Source organism: Lepidochelys olivacea, assembly GCF_965140295.1.
Source record: "Lepidochelys olivacea isolate rLepOli2 genome assembly, chromosome: 3".
Taxonomy (NCBI): domain Eukaryota; kingdom Metazoa; phylum Chordata; order Testudines; family Cheloniidae; genus Lepidochelys; species Lepidochelys olivacea.
The window spans coordinates 196,653,705-196,677,825 of record NC_140413.1 but is presented as its reverse complement, the minus strand read 5'-3'; the positions used below and the strand labels follow the sequence as shown (position 1 = coordinate 196,677,825).

Here is a 24,121-nt window from a genome sequence, read left to right as displayed (position 1 = left end):
GCTGGGAGCTGTAGTACTCCCAAGACTGAGACTGAACGGAACGTGCGGAGAGCCGGGTGGACAGAGACTACAGCACCCAGGCGGCTGCGCGGCGAGGGGCGGCCCGTTGGGATCAGCCCCCTCCTTCTCCCGCTTAATACCTTCAGCGCCGTGCGTGGGACTGCTGCTACTGCCGTCGGCGCCTTAGCTGTGCTTAGAGGTGACCCTGAGGCTAGACAGCGACACAGCCGGACACGCCGCTTCGCCTAGCCATGGTCAGTACCGCTCGGCCTGCGGGGGATACGAAGCTCCCCCTCCCTCTGGGGAATATGGTGGTAACCCCTGCTCCCCCTCCGTACGTGTGAGAGGGTAACCCCTACATGTGGTGAGGGCCTGGGGTGCAGATCCCTCCCGCACCCCCGCTCTGTGTATGCGGGAGATCTGTACCCCTTACCTGGAGTGAGGGCTTGGGATGCAGATCCCCCTCCCTGTGTGGGTGAGGGCCTGGGGTACAGATTCCCCTCCCCGTGTACGTGGGGGACCTGTACCCCCTACCTGGGGTGAGGGCGGGGGTACAGAGCCCCCAACGCCCGCTGATATGTGTGTGTGTGTGTGTGTCGGGGGGGGGAGGTGACCCTGTGCAGTTCCTGGTGGGACGGGGGCGTGAGCGGAGTCTGTAGCCTGCGCCCGTCCTTGGCAGGAGGGTCGGGGGGTAGGGCGAGCAGAAGGGGCCCCGGGACCGGGCGGCCCCGTTTATCGGTCAGGCGCCATCGTTCCTATGCTGGGGTGACCCCTTATCCTTGCAGCAGAGGACACGGAGCCCGCAGCCTGGGCCGGAGCCCGGAGTGGTTCCCGAACGCTGCAGGCTGGGGCGCTTGCCGCGGGCACGTCGGCGTGAGCAGTGGCTGTGGACAGAGCTGCCAGCTGTTGGGTAAAATCTTGGTGTGGTTTTATAGAAACCGTCTGTTAATCGCGGGAGTGCGGGAGGGGAAGTGGGTGACGTCGCTTTTCGTAGTGTCTCGAGGTGACTTTGAAAGTGTTCTCCAGTGGGTTATTGTGGAAGCAGTGCACCTGAGTCTCAAACCGTTCCAGCCAGGGGTGCATGTCTGCTGCAGCATTCAAACTAGCAATTATAATTCATTGTTTTTCATAAAGTGCTGTATCCTGATCTAGAAGGTCCCATCCTGATCTAGAATGTCACCGGTCATGGGGATTATATGGCGTTCTTCTCTGTGTTACTTTCCAGTTCCTTTTCTGTTCAAGCTGTGTGACTTAGGCAGGTTAGAACATCAGGGACTTCAGGAGGTCATCTAGTCCAACCCCCTGCTCAAAGCAGGACCAATCCCAAATGGTCCCCTCAAGGATTGAACTCACAACCCTGGGTTTAGCAGGCCAATGCTCAAACCACTGAGCTATCCCTCCCCCCGAAATGATGGGATGGGAAGGGATGGGATGGGCGCTGGAACTAATCCCAGACACTAGCCCTGGATTTCAATTGCATTTCTTCTTCTTATGGTAATAGTGAAATGGTTGAGTTGAAAAGCTGTTTTGCTTGGAAAGGCCTGAAATATAAACATTTTCCTTTCCCTGTTAAAATAAAAGGAGTACTTGTGGCACCTTAGAGACAAACCAATTTATTTGAGCATAAGCTTTCGTGAGCTACAGCTCACTTCATCGGATGCATGCTGTGGAAAAGCTCCTTTTCTTTTTGCGAATACTGACTAACACGGCTATTACTCTGAAATCTGTTAAAATAGGTGTTAGTGATGTCACTAAAAGCATTGTAAGGAGCTATATTCATTACACTGCTTCTGTCTTTTCTGGTGTAACAATAAGGCGCACGCTGCCTGTGCTCTGGCCTTAAGTTTTAAGTCACTTCCATTTCCTATGTATGATGCATCTAGAAATTTGTTCACTTTAAATGTGTAAAGTGATGTGATATTGCTTGCTGTGGCATGTATAAATTACTTGCTTCCTGTCACTATCCAATGTATATACGGAGATAATCCTTCTTCCATCTCTAGTAATGGATTTATTTTTTGTTTTGCCCCTCATGTTTTCCTTGACCCTAAATCCTGCTCTTCAATTCCAGATTTTTCTACCCCACTCTTGTTTTATTTGTGTATCTAAAATGCTACTCTAGTGATGTCTAGTCCCTGGAGAACCTTATCGTTTTGATTTCACGTTCACTACTCCAGTCATGTCAATTCAGGATGTTCCCAATCCCATTTAGCATTAGGGACGACAGTTTTGAAATTTCTGAAAACCGAGTCCCCCATGATTTGGTATAATTGCCATTAGCCAAATCCTCATGTGAACAACGCTCATGTTTAGGAGCACCTATCTCAACTTCCATTTTAAAGGAACGGACTGGGGAACATTACATCGGTACAGTACTTGCACATAGCTAATAACTTCAAGTGCTAAATTGTCTCACAACTCTCTGAAATGTATCAGAATGCAGTTTTCTCAACTAATTCCTCTACTCAAATGTGGAAAGGACAGAATAAAAGTCTGAGACAAGGTGACTAAGGCAGTATCTCTTATTGGAACAAATTTGTTGGTGAAAGAAATGACAAGACCTCTGTAGAGCTCAAAAGTGTATCTCTTTTATTGGACCAACTTCTGTTGGTGAAAGATATTCCCTCGTGCACCTTGTTTTTCTCCTATATGGGACCAGCACAGCTACTGTGCGACTTCAAATGAGTTGGTCTGTCAGCCAAGTCTTATTGGTCTGATATCTGACTCTTAAGCTTTCAGCTTCAGTAATATTGATTACTTATAGTTTTAAAATGTTTTATCAAGCAAGGTGGGTTACTGCTAACACTTGAACTGTGCATGGACTACTGTCCTCTTAATCCCACTTTCCTGGATGTTGTAAAGCAAGGTACGTTATCACAGTTAGTAATTAAGTTACGGATTTTGTAACACAGTCCACCTCTGTGTAGGTAGGATATAGTTCTTCTGCCCCCTCCCTTGCCTCCTACTGACAGAGGACAATCTGATATTAATTTGATACTATCCTTTGTAACTACCTGCAGCATAGCTAGCTTATTTGTTTTGTTAAATAGTACTGTATCCAGCAAGTTTGAGAAGTCCTAAATCTGTTAAAATTGAAGGTGTTATACTTTGCAAAAGATACTAATTAAGGCAATAAGCACTTATGTAAAAGTACGGCGGGGAAGGGAATAAATGGTGCTGATGTCAGTCTCCAGGTTTGAGATTGAAAGCTTGTGCTCTATAACCAAGTATTCTTTTAAAAAAGGCTATTTTAATATATTTTCCTCCCCTTCAGAATTCTGCTTATGTTGTCTTTTGAAGCTATCTGAGGATGTAGAGGTCCTGTACACGCGAATACAATGAAACAGTTTATTTTTCCACCCTTTCTCTTGTAGAGAACTAAATATTCCATACCCTTTCCTGGCTCTCTTCCACACTTTTTGAATTTGACAGGGGAGATATAAATAGCTTCAAAATATGTTAATTGAACTTATTCTATATATTTCATGTTACAAACTCTAAAAACTGGCAACCACTAAAGGTCACTGCTCTAGTTACCAGAACATGAAAGCATTTTTATTAAAGTTCAGTATAGGAGCCAAGTCGCAGATTAAAATGACTGCCCTATGTACCTAAGGTTCCTTTCTGAAAGAATGGGCCTACATGTAAAGGGACATGATCATCTTGACATCTAGCAAGTTTAAAGCAAAACTGATTTTAAAAGTAGCTTCAGTGGCTCAGTGCTGCTATATCTTGCCATTTTTGTGATTAAAACAAATCACAATATTTAGTGGTTGTTTTTAACTCCCTAGCTCCTGACTCTAGAGACCATGTGCATGAAAACCTGTTTTTGTCTAACAAATAAAAAACCTCTAATACTCGTTGCAGAGAAGAAGCTTGAATACATGAAGTGAGTGCATTCTACAGGGTCAACCTAGACAGCTAATAAACAGTTAATAAAATAGTAAAAGCTAATAAAAATAATAAAATAAAATTAATGAGACAATTTAGAAGTAGTAATGGCTTAAGCCAGTTATGGTGTTTTTCTTCTTCTTCTCTTTTTTTTTTTTTTTTTGTGGAGGGTGGGGACGACAGTAACTCCATGATTTTTACAACCTTGTTTGATAATACTGGGTGCTACAATTGCCTCAAACCTGCAAGCCAATTTTTGTGGCATTCTCATTTTACTATGCAAGTCTTGTGTCTCCTGTTGCTGTGTTAAAGACATACCTGTGCAAACTGATTCTAAAGGGGAAATGGTTGAAACTGACTGGATAGAGTAAAATAAAAATTATTTAATCTATTAAATTTCCTTAAGCGTTGCTTGTAACACTAATGGGGTGGGGGGAAAACACACCTGATTTGCTGAAGTGTTACAATCCAGAGAAACAGTGCCAACCCCCCTTTCCCCCAATAAAACAGGACAGCACCATCATTTAAGTTGGAAGTCACGCTTTCATTTTGCAGAAGTGCAGTATTACTAACTTCTCCCCTAAATTAAACTATAATTAATTTGAAGTGATGAAAAGCGAGTGTAGGGGAACACAATCTTAGTGTGCCAGTGTTGCATGTTGTTCCATTTCAAGACCGGTTCAAGATGGTTTGTAAATGTTCGTGTAATTGAGTGATAAGTTCATTTTTCATTGTTTTTTACAACTGTCTCTTTTTTTATCACAACTAGCAGAAAGATCATCATTTCACTTATTCTGACAGAAAACAGATCCCCTTCAGAAACATCTTGGTGAAGACTAAATTTTTAACATCTGGTACAAAGCAGACTTCTCAGGTTACATAATGCTAACTCACTTGTACAGTTCTGTCATCTAGCCAGATTCATGATTCTGTGATCAAAGAACATGTAAAACGCTGCTTCTCTATCCTATGGTTGTGTAATATAGCCATCATTCTTGGAATGGTTTGTTTTTTTTTTTTTTGTTCCCTTTTCCCCAAAAATTCCAACACCTTCAAGACTTGTAGTAACAAGAATTGAGAGCTTAACCTCACATGCTACAAAACAGGAAACCTTCAAAGGACAGATTTTTGATATGTAACAGTGAGTTGACTTTTTCAAAAAGTCAATTTGATGACTTAAGTTTAACAATACACAATTACTATAGGAGTGACTAACTCAACTTGTTTATACCTTGGAGTCCTAATAGTCTAACCTCCTAATTTTTGCTGTTTTCATTTTATAAAATGAAACTAGATAACCATAAAATGAGGCTATCTAACACCAGCATGATGCCATAGTGCTTGGATTCTGAATACTTTACAGGGAATACAGTTAAATCCAGAAGCTGATTTCATTAGGAAATCCACAAAAGCTTCTCTAGGGTGGTAACTCTTAGCCCTGACTCCCAAACTGGGATTTTATTATCTTCACAAGGCCTGCTCTAAATTTAAAAGTTCAGCTACATACCTATGCTGGTAAGGGATGTGCCTCTTTGCTCTGGTGTAGCTGAGTCAGTAAAAGCTCTAGTGTAGAAGCATTTATACCACTATATCTTGTGGGTACAGCCCTACCAAATTCACAGCCATGAAAAAATGCATCATGGACCATAAAATCTGGTCTTTTGTGTGCTTTTACCTGGTACTATACAGATTTCACGGGGGAGACCAACGTTTCTCAAATTGGGAGTCCTGACCCAAAAGGGAGTTGCGTGGGGCGGGGAGGGTCACAGTATTGCCACCCTTACTTCTGCGCCGCCTTCGGAGCTGGGTGGCCGGAGAGTGGCGGCTGCTGACTGAGGCAGCACAGAAGCAGCAGCCGCCCAGCTCTGAAGGCACTGCCAGCAGCAGTGCAGAAGTAAGGGCAGCAGTACCACAACCTCCCTCCCACCCCCCACAATAACCCTGTGACACTCGTCCCCTCCCCACCCAAACTCCTTTTTGGGTCAGGACTCCTACAATTACAACACTGTGAATTTTCATATTTAAATAGCTGAAATCATGAAATTTATTATTTTTAAAATCCTGTGACTGTGAAATTGACCAAAATGGACCATGAATTTGAGAGGGCCCTACTTTTGGGAACCATCATAAGCTATACTAGTATGGTGATGGAGGGCTTGTCTACACTTATCGGGGAATCAACACGCAGTGATCGATGCGTCAAATCAACTGGAGATCACTCTCCTGTCGACTCCTGTACTCCACATGAACGAGAATTACAACAATTAAGGATTTTGATATTGCAAATCTTGTCCCACCATTTGACCCTATAAACAGACTGAAGACAGGAAACTTGATCAGTGCTGTATGCACAATTGTGGCGGTGACTGTCCATGTCTCATAACCGAATAGAAGTGTTGTAAGACGTTTAGCTTAGTACGTACTTTTGATGCCCCTGTCATTCCATAGGACGTGTGACAGCATTCCAGATGCAGAGCTGGCTTTGGCTATGCGATGGATAATCTCATCAATTGTGACTGCATAATCCCTAGATAGCAAAATTTCTCCATGGACTGGAACGGTGTTGTTTTTAATAATTGCGTAGACATTCTCCAAAACTGGTTGGTACAGTACTTCTGTTTTCTTTAGGCTGATGGTGAAACCAAAATGAATGACTGCACAAGCCAAGTGATCAGTTATAAACTGAATGTCCTGCATCGAGTAAGCAACCATTGCACAATCAGCCAAAAAATAAAAAGCTGCTTACTGAGTAAATCTGCAACTTTCATGCAAGCATGAAAGCATTGCAGATTGAAAAACTTCCCATCAGTGTGGATTTAGATAAATACTCTTCTGTCAATCTCATTAAATGTATCCATAAGCATAGCTCTCAAAAGGATGGAAAAGAGTGTGGGAGCCAGCACTTGACTTTGGTGCCACTGGTGACTGGAAAAGGTTCTGATAATCTCGCCATTTTCCACCACACTGGCCATCTTCCCATCATGGAAGCACCAAATGACAGAAAAAACTCTACAGGGCATCCAAACATGAACAAAATTTTCCTGAGTGCCTTGCGATTTAGAGTCTAAAGCTTTAGCTGAGTCGACAAAGAGCATGGTTTTGCTCCGTGCACTCTGCCTGAATCTGATTGGCTGTGAAGATCATGTCTCTGCTGCCCCATACAGACAGAAATCCATACTGAGATTTGAGGAGGACAGCTAGGTCTTTTTACTAATTCTTGGCTGGATTTTAAGTTTTTCCCAGCAACAGGGAAATGCCACAGTAAGTATCAGTTTGCCCTATCCCCCTTCTATTTATAGAGGTGGACAATATTGGCATCCTTAAAATCCTGTGGCAGTGACTCTTGCTCCCAGATAATGCAGAAGAGCCGTGTGAGGTGCATTGGAGTGTGGTAGCCACCCAGCTTGTAGATATTTTCTGGAATGTCATCTAGTCCATGTGCTTTCCCTTTTGACAACTGCTTGATTGCAGTTATAGTGTCATAAATTGGGGGCTAGTATAAGCTAGTCTTTCAGTGAACATTGTGGAAGAGCATTTGGAAGGGTGATTGAGATGCCAAATGAAATGTTGCATCCATTGGCCAAGTATTTCTTTTTGTCAATTAAGAGTCTGTTGCTGTCTGGGGCTCATATAGAGATATTCTGTTGTACCTCAGTCCATACACAGCACAAAGGCAAGCAAAAAAGCATTTGGTATTTTTGCAGTCTTCTGCTAGTTGTAATTCTACCAGTTCCTTTTTCCACTAATGGTTTTTCATTTGCTCAAGTCTGTTTTAATCAATGATGTGCAGTCTTCCTAGCTGCAGAATCCTTGTCTGCTGTGTAGACTTGGAGGGAAACATGTGGTGAGTTCAAGAACTGACATTCTCATCAAATAAGTCCTGATGTTTCCTTTTTAATATAGCTGAGAACTTCAGCAGACATTGTTTTTTCCACACTGTCTCGGCATCCACTAAGGCTTCTGTAACTGAGGGAAATGCTTCCATGTGTTTGCTGGAATTCAGAACTGTCACAATTTTCCAGACTTGAAATTCTGATTTTTTTTTTTCATTATTTTTTTTTCTTCCCTGGCTTGATTTGTTGTCTGTTGCTTGAGAGCAATATGGAGGGACACTGTACCTCTCAGGAGGCAAGTGAGCTGTAAATCATGGAGAGCTCTTAATCAGATGATGTTGATGATCATGGGCTAGTGTTTTGAATAAGGATGCATCCAGGTTGTCTTAGGGTATGTCTAAACTATGAAATTAGGTTGAATTTATAGAAGTTGGTTTTTTAGAAATTGGTTTTATATATTCATGTGTGTGTCCCGACAGAAAATGCTCTAAGTGCATTAACTCAGCGGAGTGCTTCCACAGTACCGAGGCAAGTGTCAACTTCCGGAGTGTTGCACTGTGAGTAGCTATCCCACAGTACCTGCAGTCTCCGCTGCCCATTGGAATTCTGGGTTGAGATCCCAATGCCTGATGGGGCTAAAATATTGTCGTGGGTGGTTCTGGCTACATATCATCAGGCCCCCGTTCCCTCCCTCCCTCCCTCCCCTCCGTGAAAGCAGCAGCAGACAATCGTTTTGCGCCTTTTTTCTTGAGTTACCTGTGCAGACACCATACCACGGCAAGCATGGAGTCCGCTCAGCTCACTGTCACCGTATGTCTCCTGGGTGCTGGCAGACGTGGTACTGCATTGCTACACAGCAGCATCAACCCATTGCCTTCTGGCAGCAGACGGTGCAATACGACTGGTAGCCGTCATCGTCGTGTCCGAGGTGCTCCTGGCCACGTAGGCCAGGAGCACCTGGGCAGACATGGGCTCAGGGACTAAATTTGGAGTGACTTGACCAGGTCATTCTCTTTAGTCCTGCAGTCAGTCCTATTGAACCATCTTATGGTGAGCAGGCAGGCGATAAGGATTGCTAGCAGTCCTACTGTACCATCTTCTGCCAGGCAGGCAAGAGATGAGGATGCCTTGCAGTCCTTCTGCACCGTCTGCCAGCCAAAGATGTAAAAGATAGATGGAGTGGAGCAAAACAAGAAATAGACCAGATTTGTTTTGTACTCATTTGCTTCCCCCCCACCCCCCGTCTAGGGGACTCATTCCTCTAGGTCACACTGCAGTCACTCATAGAGAAGGTGTAGCGAGGTAAATCTAGCCATGCATCAATCAGAGGCCAGACCAATCTGCTTGTTCCAATAAGAACAATTACTTAGGTGCACCATTTCTTATTGGAACCCTCTGTGAAGTCCTGCCTGAAATACTCATTGATGTAAAGCCACCCTCTTTGTTCATTTTAATTCCCTGTAAGCCAACCCTGTAAGCCATGTTGTCAGTTGCCCCTCCCTCCGTCAGAGCAACGGCAGACAATCGTTCTGCGCCTTTTTTCTGTGCGGACGCCATACCAAGGCAAGCATGGAGGCTGTTCAGCTCACTTTGGCAATTAGGAGCACATTAAACATGACACGCATTTATCCAGTAGTATATGCAGCACTAGAACCTGACAGAGCGATACCGGGCGAGGAGGCGACGTCAGTGCGGTCACGTGAGTGATCAGGACATGGACACAGATTTCTCTGAAAGCATGGGCCCTGCCAGTGCATGCATCATGGTGCTAATGGGGCAGGTTCATGCTATGGAACGCCGATTCTGAGCTCGGGAAAGAAGCACAGACTGGTGGGACCGCATAGTGTTGCAGGTCTGGGATGATTCCCAGTGGCTGCGAAACTTTTGCATGCGTAAGGGCACTTTCCTGGAACTTTGTGACTTGCTTTCCCCCTGCCCTGAAGTGCATGAATACCAAGATGAGAGCAGCCCTCACAGTTCACAAGCAAGTGGCGATAGCCCTGTGGAAGCTTGCAATGCCAGACAGCTACCGGTCAGTTGGGAATCAATTTGGAGTGCGCAAATCTACTGTTGGGGCTGCTGTGATGCAAGTAGCCCACGCAATCAAAGATCTGCTGATATCAAGGGTAGTGACCCTGGGAAATGTGCAGGTCATAGTGGATGGCTTTGCTGCAATGGGATTCCCTAACTGTGGTGGGGCCATAGACGGAACCCATATCCCTATCTTGGCACTGGAACACCAAGCCGGCAAGTACATAAACCGCAAGGGGTATTTTTCGATAGTGCTGCAAGCTCTGGTGGATCACAAGGGACGTTTCACCAACATCAACGTGGGATGGCCGGGAAAGGTACATGACGCTCGCATCTTCAGGAACTCTGGTCTGTTTCAAAAGCTGCAGGAAGGGACTTTATTCCCAGACCAGAAAATAACTGTTGGGGATGTTGAAATGCCTATATGTATCCTTGGGGACCCAGCCTACCCCTTAATGCCATGGCTCATGAAGCCGTACACAGGCAGCCTGGACAGTAGTCAGGAGCTGTTCAACTACAGGCTGAGCAAGTGCAGAATGGTGGTAGAATGTGCATTTGGACGTTTAAAGGCGTGCTGGCGCAGTTTACTGACTCGCTTAGACCTCAGCGAAACCAATATTCCCACTGTTATTACTGCTTGTTGTGCGCTCCACAATATCTGTGAGAGTAAGGGGGAGACGTTTATGGCGGGGTGGGAGGTTGAGGCAAATCTCCTGGCTGCTGGTTACACGTAGCCAGACAGCAGGGCAGTTAGAAGAGCACAACTCCCCCCTTCCCCCCCCGGCCCTTGGTTCACTCTACTTCCCTGTAAGCTAACCACTCTCCCCTCCTCCCTTCGATCACGGCTTGCAGAGGCAATAAAGTCATTGTTGCGTCACATTCATGCATTTTTTTTATTCATTCATCACACAAATAGGGAGATGACTACCAAGTTAGCCCAGGACGGGTGGTGGAGGAGGGAAGGAAAATGCCACACAGCACTTCAAAAGTTTACAACTTTCAAATTTACTGAATGCCAGCCTTCTGTTTTTTGGGCAATCCTCTGTGATGGAGTGGCTGGTTGGCCAGAGGCCCCCCCCCACCGCGTTCTTGGGCATCTGGGTGTGGAGGCTATGGAACTTGGGGAGGAGGGCGGTTGGTTACACAGGGGCTGTAGTGGCAGTCTGTGCTCCAGCTGCCTTTGCTGCAGCTCAACCATACCCTGGAGCATACTGGTTTGATCCTCCAGCAGCCTCAGCATTGAATCCTGCCTCCTCTCATCACGCTGCCGCCACATTTGAGCTTCAGCCCTGTCTTCAGCCCGCCACCTCTCCTCCCGGTCATTTTGTGCTTTCCTGCACTCTGACATTATTTGCCTCCACGCATTCGTCTGTGCTCTGTCAGTGGGGGAGGACAGCATGAGCTCAGAACATTTCATCTCGAGTGCGTGGTTTTTTTTTTTTTCTTTCTAATCTTCACTAGCCTCTGGGAAGGAGAAGATCCTGTGATCATTGAAACACATGCAGCTGGTGGAGGAAAAAAAAGGGACAGCGGTATTTAAAAAGACACATTTTATAAAACAGTGGCTACACTCTTTCAGGGTAAACCTTGCTGTTAACATTACATACATAGCACATGTGCTTTCATTACAAGGTTGCATTTTGCCTCCCGCCACCGCATGGCTACCCGCTCCCCGTGGCTAACAGCGGGGAACATTTCTGTTTAGCCACAGGCAAACAGCCCAGCAGGAACGGGCTCCTCTGAGTGTCCCCTGAAGAAAAGCACCCTATTTCAACCAGGTGACCATGAATGATATCTCACTCTCCTGAGGATAACACAGAGATAAAGAACGGATGTTGTTTGAACGCCAGCAAACGTACACTGCAATGCTTTGTTGTACAATGATTCCCGAGTACGTGTTACTGGCCTGGAGTGGTAAAGCATCCTACCATGGAGGACGCAATAAGGCTGCCCTCCCCTGAAACCTTTTGCAAAGGCTTTGGGAGTACATCCAGGAGAGCCACGAATGCTAGGGCAAAGTAATCCTTTCACATGCTTGCTTTTAAACCATGTATAGTATTTTAAAAGGTACACTCACCAGAGGTCCCTTCTCCACCTGCTGGGTCCAGGAGGCAGCCTTGGGTGGGTTCAGAGGGTACTGGCTCCAGGTCCAGGGTGAGAAACAGTTCTGGCTGTCGGGAAAACCGGTTTCTCCGCTTGCTTGCTGTGAGCTATCTACAACCTCCTCATCATCTTCTTCGTCCCCAAAACCTGCTTCCGTGTTGCCTCCATCTCCATTGAAGGAGTCAAACAACACGGCTGGGGTAGTGGTGGCTGAACCCCCTAAAATGGCATGCAGCTCATCATAGAAGCGGCATGTTTGGGGCTCTGACCCGGAGTGGCCATTCGCCTCTCTGGTTTTCTGGTAGTCTTGCCTCAGCTCCTTAAGTTTCACGCGGCACTGCTTCGGGTCCCAGTTATGGCCTCTGTCCTTCATGCCCTGGGAGATTTTGACAAAGGTTTTTGCATTTTGAAAACTGGAACAGAGTTCTGATAGCACGGATTCCTCTCCCCATACAGCGATCAGATCCCATACCTCCCGTTCAGTCCATGCTGGAGCTCTTTTGCAATTCTGGGACTCCATCATGGTCACCTGCAGCTTGCCATGCTGGCCAAACAGGAAATGAGATTCAAAAGTTTGCAGTTCTTTTCCTGTCTACCTGGCCAGTGCATCTGAGTTGAGAGCGCTGTCCAGAGCGGTCACAATGGAGCACTCTGGTGTAGCTCCTGGAGGCCAATACTGTCAAATTGTCCACAGTACCCCAAATTTGACCCTGCAAGGCCAATTTAAGTGCTAATCCACTTGTCAGGGGTGGAGTAAGGAAATCTATTTTAAGAGCCCTTTAAGTCGAAATAAGGGCTTCATCGTGTGGACGGGTGCAGGTTTAGGTCGAATTTAACAGCGTTAAATCGATGTAAAGTCCTAGTGTAGACCAGGGCTTATACTTGTTGGCCTGTTGAAACAGTGTATTGATGATGATGATGAGGTCGTACGTGTTGCATTTGGAAAGTAGTAGCAAGCTGCTAGAGTTTGTGTTACCAACTCCATTACTAACTGTCTGGATCACCTTTCTTGGGCATCGTCATAATTGGTATAAGTACTTTCATATCCATATAAATGTTCACACTAGAGTTTTTTTGCCAGCGTAACCATACAAACAAAACCTTCCTAGTGTAAACAAGCTCTAAAAGAGGTCTTGCTCTTTTCATCCTTGGTATTTTTCACACTTGCAGATATGGCAGCTTAACCTCAAACCCCAGAGATTGGTTTGAGGCTGTATGAGAACTTGACATAACACACACGACCCTTTCCTCGGCCTCTGGATATTGGGAGGGGGAGGATTCTTGGGCAGTGAAAAACAGTATACACACCAGCCTTTTGCCTACTGCTTTATTTAATAAGAATGGCCATACTGGGTCATATCAATGGTCCATCTAGCCCAGTATACAGTCTTCCAACAGTGGCCATTCCCTCTGGGGCACCTGGCATTGAACAGAACATGTAATCATCAAGTGATCCATCCCGTCACCCATTCCTAGCCTGTGGCAAACAGAGGCTAGGGACACCATCCCTGCCTATCCTGGCTAATAGCCATTGATGGACCTATCCTCCATGAACTTACCTAGTTCTTTTCTGAACCCTGTTATCGTCTTGGCCTTCACAACATCCTCTGGCAAAGAGTTCCACAGACTGACTATGCATAATGTGGAAAAAATACTTCCTTTTTGTTTTTAAATCTGCTGCCTATTTCATTTGCTGACCCTTAGTTCTTGTGTTATAAGAAGGAGTAAATTCTTCCTTATTTACTTTCTCCACACCAATCATGGTTTTTTAGTTGTCTCTTTTTCAAGTTGAGATGGGGTGACCACATCTGCACCCAGTATTCAAGATGTAGGCGTGCCATGGATTTATATAGAGGCAATATGATATTTTCTGTTTTTATTATCTGTTAATGATTCCCAACATTCTGTTCGCTTCTTTGACTGCTGCTGCACACTGAGTGGATGTTTTCAGAGAACTATCCACCATGATTCCAAGATCTTTCTTGAGCATATCACTTGAACTGCTACATAACTTTTTAGTTGGTGTCCTATTTACAGTTCCATCAGATAGCTAGGTTTGCAGTATTCTACAAATCCCCACTTGCAAGTAAATCTGCACATTAATGAGAGCAGTCTAATATAGTGTGATGTAATTCTACGCTGCATATTCTGCAAATCTTCTGAAGACTTGTGCAGGCTCTCCAATAAGTCTGAAGCATAAAAGCTACATAGTAGTCTAATGGAATTTTGTGACTCTGTATTTGAAGTGCCTATGCTTTAAAAAGGCAGTATTTTTCCCCATACATTAAATTGTTCTGGTCTTCATTTAAAATACTCCATCACTCTCTTCCATACAAAGTGCAAACAAGCCTTGGAATATTTCCAGTTCTGGGGTTTCAAGTTGCAGCTTTTTGGCTACCTTTCTGCAGGTCTGGTCTGCTCCCAGAAGAGATTTGGGAGTGCAGCTATTGGTTTGAAAGAGCAGCAGAATCCTAGGAGCTGACCCTGTGCTGGGTTTTTGCACATGCTTCGCATCCAGAAGTATTAAATATTTGAATGCTCTTTCTACAATAACTGCTGAAAATGCTTAATGGCTCTCTAATCAGGGAAAACTATATTACCAGCAATGTATTAGCTAAGTCTGTCTTTCTTTTACAGTCTGAACCAATTAGAGTCCTAGTGACTGGAGCTGCTGGTCAGATCGCCTATTCTCTGCTCTACAGCATTGCCAAGGGAGATGTCCTTGGCAAAGAACAGGTAATGGTTAAACTGAACTGTCACATGTCTTGTTCAACAGTATTGAAGAAACTAGAATCTGTAAAATCTCTTGATAAACTTGGAGTTAAGTTTTCCTGTGAGCCTTCACATTTCATGCAAAGACATAAGTTACTGTTTTAAGTGTAGGGTTGCCAACCCTCCTGATTTTTGCTGGGAGTCACCCAGTATTGGGCTCTATCTCCCGGAGGCTACTGAAGCCAAACGGGGAGATTTTAGGCCGTCAAAAGTCCAGCAGCGCAGTGGGACTAAGGCAGGCTCCCTGGCCCCATGCCGCTCCAAGAAGTGGCCAGCATGTCCCTGTGGTCCCTGGGAGGTGGACGGGGGTCTCCGTGTGCTGCCTGCACCCCAAGCACAGACTCCACAGCTCCCATTGACCAGGAACTGCGGCCACTGGGAGCTGCAGGGGTGATACCTGCAGGCAGAGGCAGTGCACAGAGCCCCCTGGCTCTCGCTCTCCCTCTTCTCTCCTCCCTCCCCACCCACCCCAAGATGCAGGCATGTGCTGGCCGCTTCCAGGAACAGTGCAGGGCCAGGGCAGGCAAGGAGCCTGCCTTACCCCCATTGTACCGCCAACCAGCTGGAACCCGCACCCCAGCCCTGAGCCCCCTCCCAGAGCCTGCACCTGCTGCCTGAGCACCTTCCAACACCCAAACTCCCTCCCAGAGCTTGCACCCCAATTCCCTGCCTCAGGCTCAGCCCAGAGCCCACACCCCCTCCTGCACCCCAACCCCCTGTGCCAGCCTGGTGAAAGGGAGTGAGCGACAGAGGGAGGGGAGATGGAGTGAGTGGGGCAGGGATAGGGTGTTTGGGTTTGTGTGATTAGACCGTTACCAACCCTAGCAGTGAGCCTGAAGAGAAGAAATAGAGCCTTGAGTTATTCTGCATCCTGGTTTTCATATGCATTTAATGCTGAATTGTGATGCTGCTGTTAGTCACTGTCTTAGTAAATGGGCTGTTATACGTTCCCATCTCTCCCAAAAGGTGATACTAACTAATATCTGGCTGCAGGAGGAAATAATTGGAAACCTGAAGCCTACACTTATTGTTCCATATGCTTTTAAATTACTTTGTTTTACAGCCTCTTGTTCTTATACTGTTGGATATCACTCCCATGATGACTGTACTGGATGGCGTAATGATGGAACTGCAAGACTGTGCCCTTCCGCTCCTGAGAGGTGACCAAAAGGAATACAGACTTTCTTAAAGTTAACTTAGCTTGATTAACTGCAAACTGTAAGAGAAATAGGATCAACTCTTCAGATACGGATGTAATACTTGCATATGTAAAATTGCTATTTGCATATGTAATGATTGGGAATTTGGTTTATACTATTTAAACCTTGAAAGTAAGATGGCAAACAGTTGGCTGCTTGAACTATCATGTCACAATGGGCCTCCTGGCCTAGTAGTGAAATAGCCTTGTCTTTTCTGATATGCCAGTCCTTTTTCTGAAGTTATAAAACACAAACTCTTAAAATCAAGTCATTTCTCAATTTTATCTTTATTTCAGTGATCAACTTGTGTAACAAATTCTGGATTCTCAAGTATAGTCTCTTGAGGTGGAAGAAAGTGAGCTAATGGGCAATGCTATAGTTATTATAGTAATGGTTTCAAATATCAGTTGATAAATAAAACTTCCCAGACTGTGTAGTTTTACTCAACCTTCTCCAGTGTGAATTGATATTGCTGGTTACTGAGGAAAGGAAAACTCATTTGGGTCATACACGAAAATCCAATGCTATTACATGGGTTGGAAGGGATGGGGAAGTGAGGAGTACTATGTACAGGGTACATCAAAGGGTACAGGCAAACAAATGATGCATAATTCATTCACGTTAGGAAGTTGCTAACACCCATCGACAACTTAGTGTAAGGAAAGAGCAGTAATTAAACTAGTAAAGATGGGCATTTGCTCTCTGGGTGTGTCTGTCACAGCTGCCTGTCTGATTAGTGCTTTAAATAGAAGATAGTCCAAAGAATAATTCCATTGATGTTGCCATAGAATTCCCCAAAAGATTGGTCTGTTACTAATTCTGTCTCTTCCCTCCTTTGCTTACAGAGGTCATTGCAACAGACAAGGAGGAGGTTGCATTTAAAGATCTTGATATAGCTGTTCTGGTTGGCTCCATGCCAAGGAGAGAGGGCATGGAGAGGAAAGATTTACTCAAAGCAAATGTGAAAATTTTTAAATCCCAGGGTGCAGCCTTGGACAAGTATGCTAAGAAGACGGTCAAGGTAATTCCAGTTAAAAAAATAAATAGTTTCTGTAAACTCTTTACCAAGCAACTTAAAGATCCCAGCAAGAGCTGTAGAGTAGTACTGATGTAGCATAAGGACAAATTTTGTTTTACGGAAGTCTTGCTTCTCAAATGCTCTGAATTGGCCAAAGCCTGAGTGGAGGCATCCTGTTAGACCCCCTAGTTGATCTAGGGAATGATCCCAGTCCATTCACTGAACCATGTTCTAGGTAGGAGTGTGTAGTGTCCTGCAGTTACTCTTCAGAGGTGAGGAGCAGTAGAGTGAGACAAGGTGGCCTCCTATCAAGATATCGCATGCAGATGAACAACCAGTTTACCGATGCAAACTTGGCTCCTATTTCATATGAATCTGTAGCTTTAATTTAGTGACTTCTGTATCAGTCAAAAGTCACAAAATAAAAAAAGGCTGTTTTAGATTTAGTTTTTAAAGTCACATTGGAGAGGTGGTTTTAAATGTCTTTCTTTCCAGTAGCTCAGGTACAATTAATAGAATCATGTGGCTTCCCTCCTACAGCTCCTAATCTCATACTCATGCTCCCACTGTGCTTTGTAACTGACTTTAATGCCTGCTTCCTCTGCTGATGAACTTCCAGCTGAGTCTACAGGGCTGTTGAGTGTTTTCTACAGTTGAAATAAAAATTAGCATCCGCTCTTACAGAGTAATGGGGAACTAAGAAGTTGGAATATCAAAAAGGGAAATATAAAAGCATGTCTCTAGATCCACTCACTAGATGGAGGCTGTATGGAGCTTGACACTGTTTTTTTTTGTTTTGTTTTTGTTTTTTTTCATCAATTAATCTGTCCTTTTCATATTAAGAGAAACTGATTTAACTTGAGACACAGCATCTTACTTCAAATAGGCAACAATTCCTTCAGTCATAACTGATCATGTAAAGCAGTGTCATCTAGTAGAACTACCTTAAATGGGAAACTTTAATGGGGGGGTGGGGAGAGCAGAAAGCAAGCAAGCAAAGAGCTGACTAGTTTGTGTGTATAGTCCTTTTAATGTATTAAGAGATTGTGGGGGATTTTTGCGCGGCAGGGTAACTAGACTGGAGGTCAGTGGTGCTGACCTAAATACTGGTCTCCTTTATCATAGAGGCACTTGTGAAGAAGCATTTAAAAAGAACTGTTCTGTGATTCTATATTTATGATATTCTCTTGAGTGTATTCTTTTTTTTTTTTTTTTGATAAAGGACTTTCAGTTAGTGATGGTATACAATATGTTTAGGATTTAAACAAGACTTTTTGTCTTCATTTCTTGACAGTTTCTTTGGAGTAAAGCCTTTTCTTTACAAATGCTGAATGTTGTGTTTTCCCAGCTGAGGGAAATGAATTTGCAGAAACTGTAGCTTGGCTAAAAAGTTGACTTCTCTTCTTGTCCCACTCCCCTTCATTGCCTTCCTAGGTTGTGGTGGTAGGAAATCCAGCAAATACCAACTGCCTGATTGCTTCAAAGTCAGCTCCCTCAATACCAAAAGAAAACTTCAGCTGTCTAACTCGTTTGGACCACAACCGAGCTAAAGCCCAGGTAGGAAGAATCCATCCAGGGCTAGAAGACCTTCTTATGTCTGTCTTATAAAGAAATGTTTAAGCTCTCTCAGAAAGTAGTGTTATACTTAGATGTACTAAACACTTAAAGTGTAGCTGAAATTAGTCTGTTCCATGTCTTTTCTAAATTCAAATTAGATTGCTCTGAGACTTGGTGTAACTGCTAGTGATGTGAAGAATGTCATCATCTGGGGGAATCACTCCTCCACTCAGTACCCAGATGTTAACCATGCTAAGGTGAAAGTGCAAGGAAAGGAAGTTGGAGTTTATGAAGCTGTAAAAGATGACAGCTGGCTGAAGGGTGACTTTATCGTGGTAAGATTTTTCTGTTTGTTAATGATCTCTCAGTGTAACTGTACTATACTGTGCTCCTGTTGGACTAATTCTGACTCAGTGTAAAAAGCTAGTGTTAATATATACACCATGGAAATCTTATGGGAAACTTTAGCAAAGCAGATCTTCCAGTCCTACTAAAATGATTTGTCTTCAAATAGCTTGTCAGAATAATCCTATATTTGCATCTTTAAAATCTGTAGTCCTGTTCCTGTGGTGCTTTCTTTTGCATAAACCTAAATAAGTATGCTAACTGGATTTTTTTCTGCTGAAATGATCAACCGTGAAAGTTAATGTTGAGAGTCAAAATTGCTGCCACTGGGTATCCTCTGGTGTCCTAGCCTAGGAGAGGATAGTTCACTTTTTAGTAATTTTAGTCCAAAGAATTGGAAAAGCTCCCCTCTGAATATACTGATAATCACTTGGGGATGACAGTTTTTGAGTGTCTGTCTTTTTTTGTTTTTTAAGGCTGCCATTTTTTAACTCAAGGATTCTGTGGTTTGACTGCTGAGCAGTGGTTCCCATAAAGAATTTGAATTGCCTGTGCTCCATAGGCTTTGCTACCTTCCAGCTTGTTTCTGGGTGCAGTTTAAATTTGTTTGGCCTATTAAACGAGTCCTTTGCTTGCTCTGTAAGGTTGTGAGGTCCGGTCCCTCTTTTCTAATTATACACTCTCAGTTGAGGTGCTGGAGTTCCTAGATTTAAACAGGAGGGCTTCAGTGCTGGATCCTTGACTCTGGCCTGCTGCACACAGTGGGGATGGGCCCTCATGGATATATCATATAGCTGGTCTGTTACATGTATGTGTGTGTCGTCTGAGGGGATAGTAAGACTGTTTAGAGGTGCTTGCTTCCTAGGGGATGAGTTGGGGTCTAACTAACTGGTACCGAGTCAGTGAACAAACTTTGGCTGTTATAAATATTGTACATGAATGAGACTTGCTTTTTACGTATACATTTCAGCAATTCGCTTAGTCTGACATAAGTGTCTTCGAAAAGAGACAGGGATCTTCAGGTACTATCAAATGACTCGATAGCATGTGAAATAAGTTCTATGTAATCTTTAAAGTTGCTTGATAGCTCATGTGGGACACACATGTTAAGTAATTCACTTCTAGTCTTCAGCTGGCCACTAAACTATAAATGTTCTGCCATAAATTAACCTATACATAAGGCCCTACTTAATTTGCGGTATTGTAGATTTTTGCAGTATTAGGCTTCCACCGCAGTTTTGTCAGATGTGCGGCTGACAACAGGAGCCCCAGCCCTCAGACAGGCAGCTGAAAGTGGGAGCAGGTTTTTCCAAATTATTGCAAATAATAAAGGTCCATTATTTTTTTTCCACATCTTGTCTGAAACTGTCACAATTATTTGACAATCATCCTGCAATTCAAGTAGGGCCTTACCTATAAACTTTAAAAAAGCTTCAGTTACTGAACCGAAACGGTTACAGATCACCTGATGTGACGCTTGTGAAAGATCCTACATTGACAGCCCCGTAAGATAGGCTGCTAGCCACAAACCTGGTACAGCAAGAAACCTAGCACTGCCAGCCTCCCCAACCCTTCAGTGTGTGTCAGCCTTGACCCTTGCAGAACATTTCTAGGCTGTTAGCCTGTTCTACTTCAGTGTTACAGCTGCTTATTGGTAGGATTGTATATCTGCCATAATTCAACTGTGAACATCTTGCTCTCCAACTCTGAGGGTTTTTAGTGAAGACTATACAAAACTTTCTCCCATGACAATTACTCTTGGGGTATTTTTGTGCCAAAAACTTAAATTCTATGCACAATATTTTAAAATTCTGCATATTTGTCAAAATAACACCATATAATCATGCCAATTTCAATTATTTTTGGTAATTCATTTCAAAATACCTGTTATCAAGTATGTCTGTCTGTGTTGTTACAGACAACAAAAAAGATTCAGAAAATGTGTTTTGAAAAATTCCTTGCTAGGCATATGAATACAGAACTGAGTAATTCATTTAAACTACAATACAGAAACTTTTCCCACCTCCTTCAGAAGTGCAAAGGCTTGGGGGAGTCAGGGGTAATGGAGGAACTGCAGGAGAGGGAAATAATTGCTGGGAAGGAGCCTGGGAGTGAACCTTGAGAGTGTTGGGTATGGATGGGAGAAATATGGAACAGTGGGGGTGGGATTGTTGGTGAGCCTTTCCTATGCAAACCCTGGCTGATCCCAGCCTCTCCCATTCAGTCAGGCACATCTGCTCTGTCCCCATGTGTCCTTGTATCTCCCACTCCCCATTCAGCCTCTGGCTCAATATGGTTGCCCCACTAGCACCTGTCCCCCCCTCACTAGCCCGTCTGAACCCCAGTTTGTGTGACACACGCCCGCCCGCCCCCAGCAGCCTAGTGTGTCCTGCTCTGTCTGTCCCTCCCATATCCTATGCCTCCTCATGGGCAGGGCCCTGTCAGGAAGTCAGCCTCTGCCCCTTCCCTCTCCACAGCTGACTGCTTCCTCCGATGAGCCAGCTGCCTTCTCTTTTGTCACCATATGAGCCTGTGGTGGGCAAAAGGTGTAAGTGCATCTTCCCTTCACCTCTCCATCAGAATTAATTCTGCGGGGGACATAAATTCTGCACTTGCACAGTGGGCAGAATTCCCCCAGCAGTAGTCTGTTAGCAGTAACTAGACAACAAAGCCACTGCTTGCTTGCTTGCTTAAACCTAGTGTCATTTATGGACTATATGCAAATGAGATGTCCAATTCTGGGGTTTTTTTTGTCTTTACTACAGACTGTTCAGCAACGTGGTGCAGCTGTTATTAAAGCCAGGAAGCTGTCCAGTGCAATGTCAGCTGCCAAAGCTATCTGTGACCATGTGAGGGACATCTGGTTTGGCACTCCAGAGGTAAATATTGCTATGGCACATTCAGAGGTGCTCATGACTAATCTCTTTAAACTTTTGTGTTTTTTAATGTCCTTCTGCACTGGGTAGATTAATCTGTCCAATCATCAGTGACCAAAGATATTACACACTTGGGACTATAACAAATGCAGCAAGGCTTTCTATAGTATAGACTTGGGGCGGGAGTTTCTATAAGAAATTAAATTTGTGCCCACTGTAATAGCAAGGAAATCTATTTATCACTAACTTTTTGTTTTCAGGGGGAATTTGTTTCCATGGGAGTCATTTCTGATGGAAATTCCTATGGTATCCCAGAGGATTTGCTCTATTCATTCCCTGTTGTAATCAAGGTAACTGCACTATTTAAATCTATCGAGGTTTAACTTTTGAAATGTCTTGAGTGGGAGGTTATATAGATTGCAGTGGTAGCATTTTAGGATTTGGATCATTGGTGCTGTGAAGCAGGCTTTCAACATACTTCTGCCTACTGAGAGATGCCCATTACACTCACTGTTCCATAATTTGGCAAATGAATATTGGATGGCCGCAGAAAATCGTAGTCTGAAGTGTAGGGAGAAGGAGGTAGAAAGAATACACTGCAACTAACCTTCTACACTGAATTTGAAGAAAAATATTAATGCTTTTAAGACTGCTCAGGTAAAAAGAAACTAGAGACATAAGTCCATCTGTTTCACAGTAAGCTTGTTTGGGGATATTTACATGTAAATTTACCGTTATCTTGTAACTTATCTAGAATGGGATTTCTCATTCAGGTGGCAAACTCTAGTCACTAAACTACATCAGACTTCGAGACACAGATCTGCTCCACACCATCACTTGGTTTCAGTTGGAGCAAGCATGTGTTCTAACACAATTTCTGGACCACAGATTAGCATTTGTGTTCAGAGGTGTCACTCGTTTCACTATAGTACCTAAACTATAGTGCAAAATTAGGTGCTGCTTTTAAACTGTACAAGACTTGTTCTCATACAGACTAACTTTCAAACAGGATAAAACCTGGAAGTTTGTTGAAGGTCTTCCTATTAATGACTTCTCCCGAGAGAAGATGGATCTGACTACAAAGGAGTTGATGGAAGAAAAGGAGACTGCTGTGGCATTTATTTCCAGTCCATGACTAGCTGGTCATCAAGGTTTAGAAAATCCCTTAAAAGCTGAAGAGTCTAAAAGTCGTCTGTAAATCTAGTAACCCATGCTATTGCTGTATTCAAGCTTTTGTTTTGTGGCAGTCATTCATTTTAAAGGTCACATGCTTATTGGTACACTTGTGCCTATTATCAAGAGTTCTTGGCAATTAAACATACAAGCGATTCAAAATCTGTTTCTCCCCCCCCCCCCCCAAAAAAAAACCCCATAACTGGTCAGTAATACATGTTTTCTGTATCTAATAGAGACTAGTAATTCAGTCTTGTTCAGAGATTGGCACTGGTGGCATTTGAATTATTATCTCGATCAGGGTTAACAGTCAAGTGGCTTAATATTAAAAGGAAGATAAAAATGCCAGTAGTTCTCCTTGAACTAATACTTTCCTATTTTAAAAATGCAAGAAGGAAATTAGTTGATGGATACAGAGCATGTACTGTTCATTCTGGTTACACTTCACTGTGTTTGTAATAGAAACATTAAAGGATGGTTAATTGCACAATGGATACCGATCACCTTTTCCCTGTCTTTTCTGACTTCTAAACCTACTTTTGCCTCTGTAAATTGTGTGATGGGCAGGATATCTCTCTGGGCAGCTCTATAACTGATGGTTTTGTACAAATATTCTCTTGTGTTCAACCTTGAGTTAAAGGGGCAGGGGAGAAGAGCAAAGCTTAGAAGGTATGGATATAGGCTACTACAGGTCTTTGGGAAGTCTTATTAATGATTTAGCACTTCCGTGTTGCTCTTTCCAACTAAAATACCCCTTTATTCTATTTGTGCTGTGGTTAGAAAAACAGACAGTTGAGTTTTGTCCTGGGATGGGTAAAAATTAGACATTCTAATTGGAGCTCAGGAGCTGCAGTAGTTCAGGACTAGAATACAGATACAGCAGATACCTAGAAACATGAAAGGACATCTGATACAACTGACAGATATTAGCTTAATAGGAAAAACTACTAATGTGTAATCGGGGTCAAGGTCCTGTGACAGACTCAAGCATTCAGGTGACATTGTTTTGCTTACCTTCATGTCTACCTTCTTTTAATCCCTGGCTACAGTACCCTGCTAACTAATGAAAGCAATTATTGTGAATGTACTAGTATCTCGCTGCCCTGCCGAACGGGTGTTTAGAGGACATAGGCAGCCAAAGACTACATCTCATGTTTAGAGCAGCTTTCTCCCTTCCAGCCACTTCTTGAGCAGACGCATGCTAGAGTATTAGGGGAGCTGGCACAATAGCTTAATATACTACTTAATTTCTGAAGTTGTGAGGAAATTGAGCCAGATGATGGAAGAAAAGCAAATTAATACTTATCACATGATTGCAGCTGT

At 43.7% G+C, this 24,121-nt stretch overlaps 1 protein-coding gene across 1 annotated transcript; it reads left to right on the top strand.

The window, feature by feature from the left end:
• The first annotated feature begins 102 nt into the window (after positions 1 to 102).
• MDH1 (malate dehydrogenase 1) lies at positions 103 to 23,292 on the top strand. Its single transcript, XM_084623395.1, has 9 exons — positions 103 to 254; positions 14,496 to 14,594; positions 15,694 to 15,790; positions 16,675 to 16,850; positions 18,282 to 18,404; positions 18,563 to 18,739; positions 21,515 to 21,628; positions 21,886 to 21,975; positions 22,635 to 23,292. The coding sequence occupies exons 1-9, from the start codon at positions 252 to 254 to the stop codon at positions 22,758 to 22,760; spliced, it is 1,005 nt and encodes a 334-aa protein (XP_084479521.1). The 5' UTR covers positions 103 to 251; the 3' UTR covers positions 22,761 to 23,292.
• Positions 23,293 to 24,121: the final 829 nt, after the last annotated feature.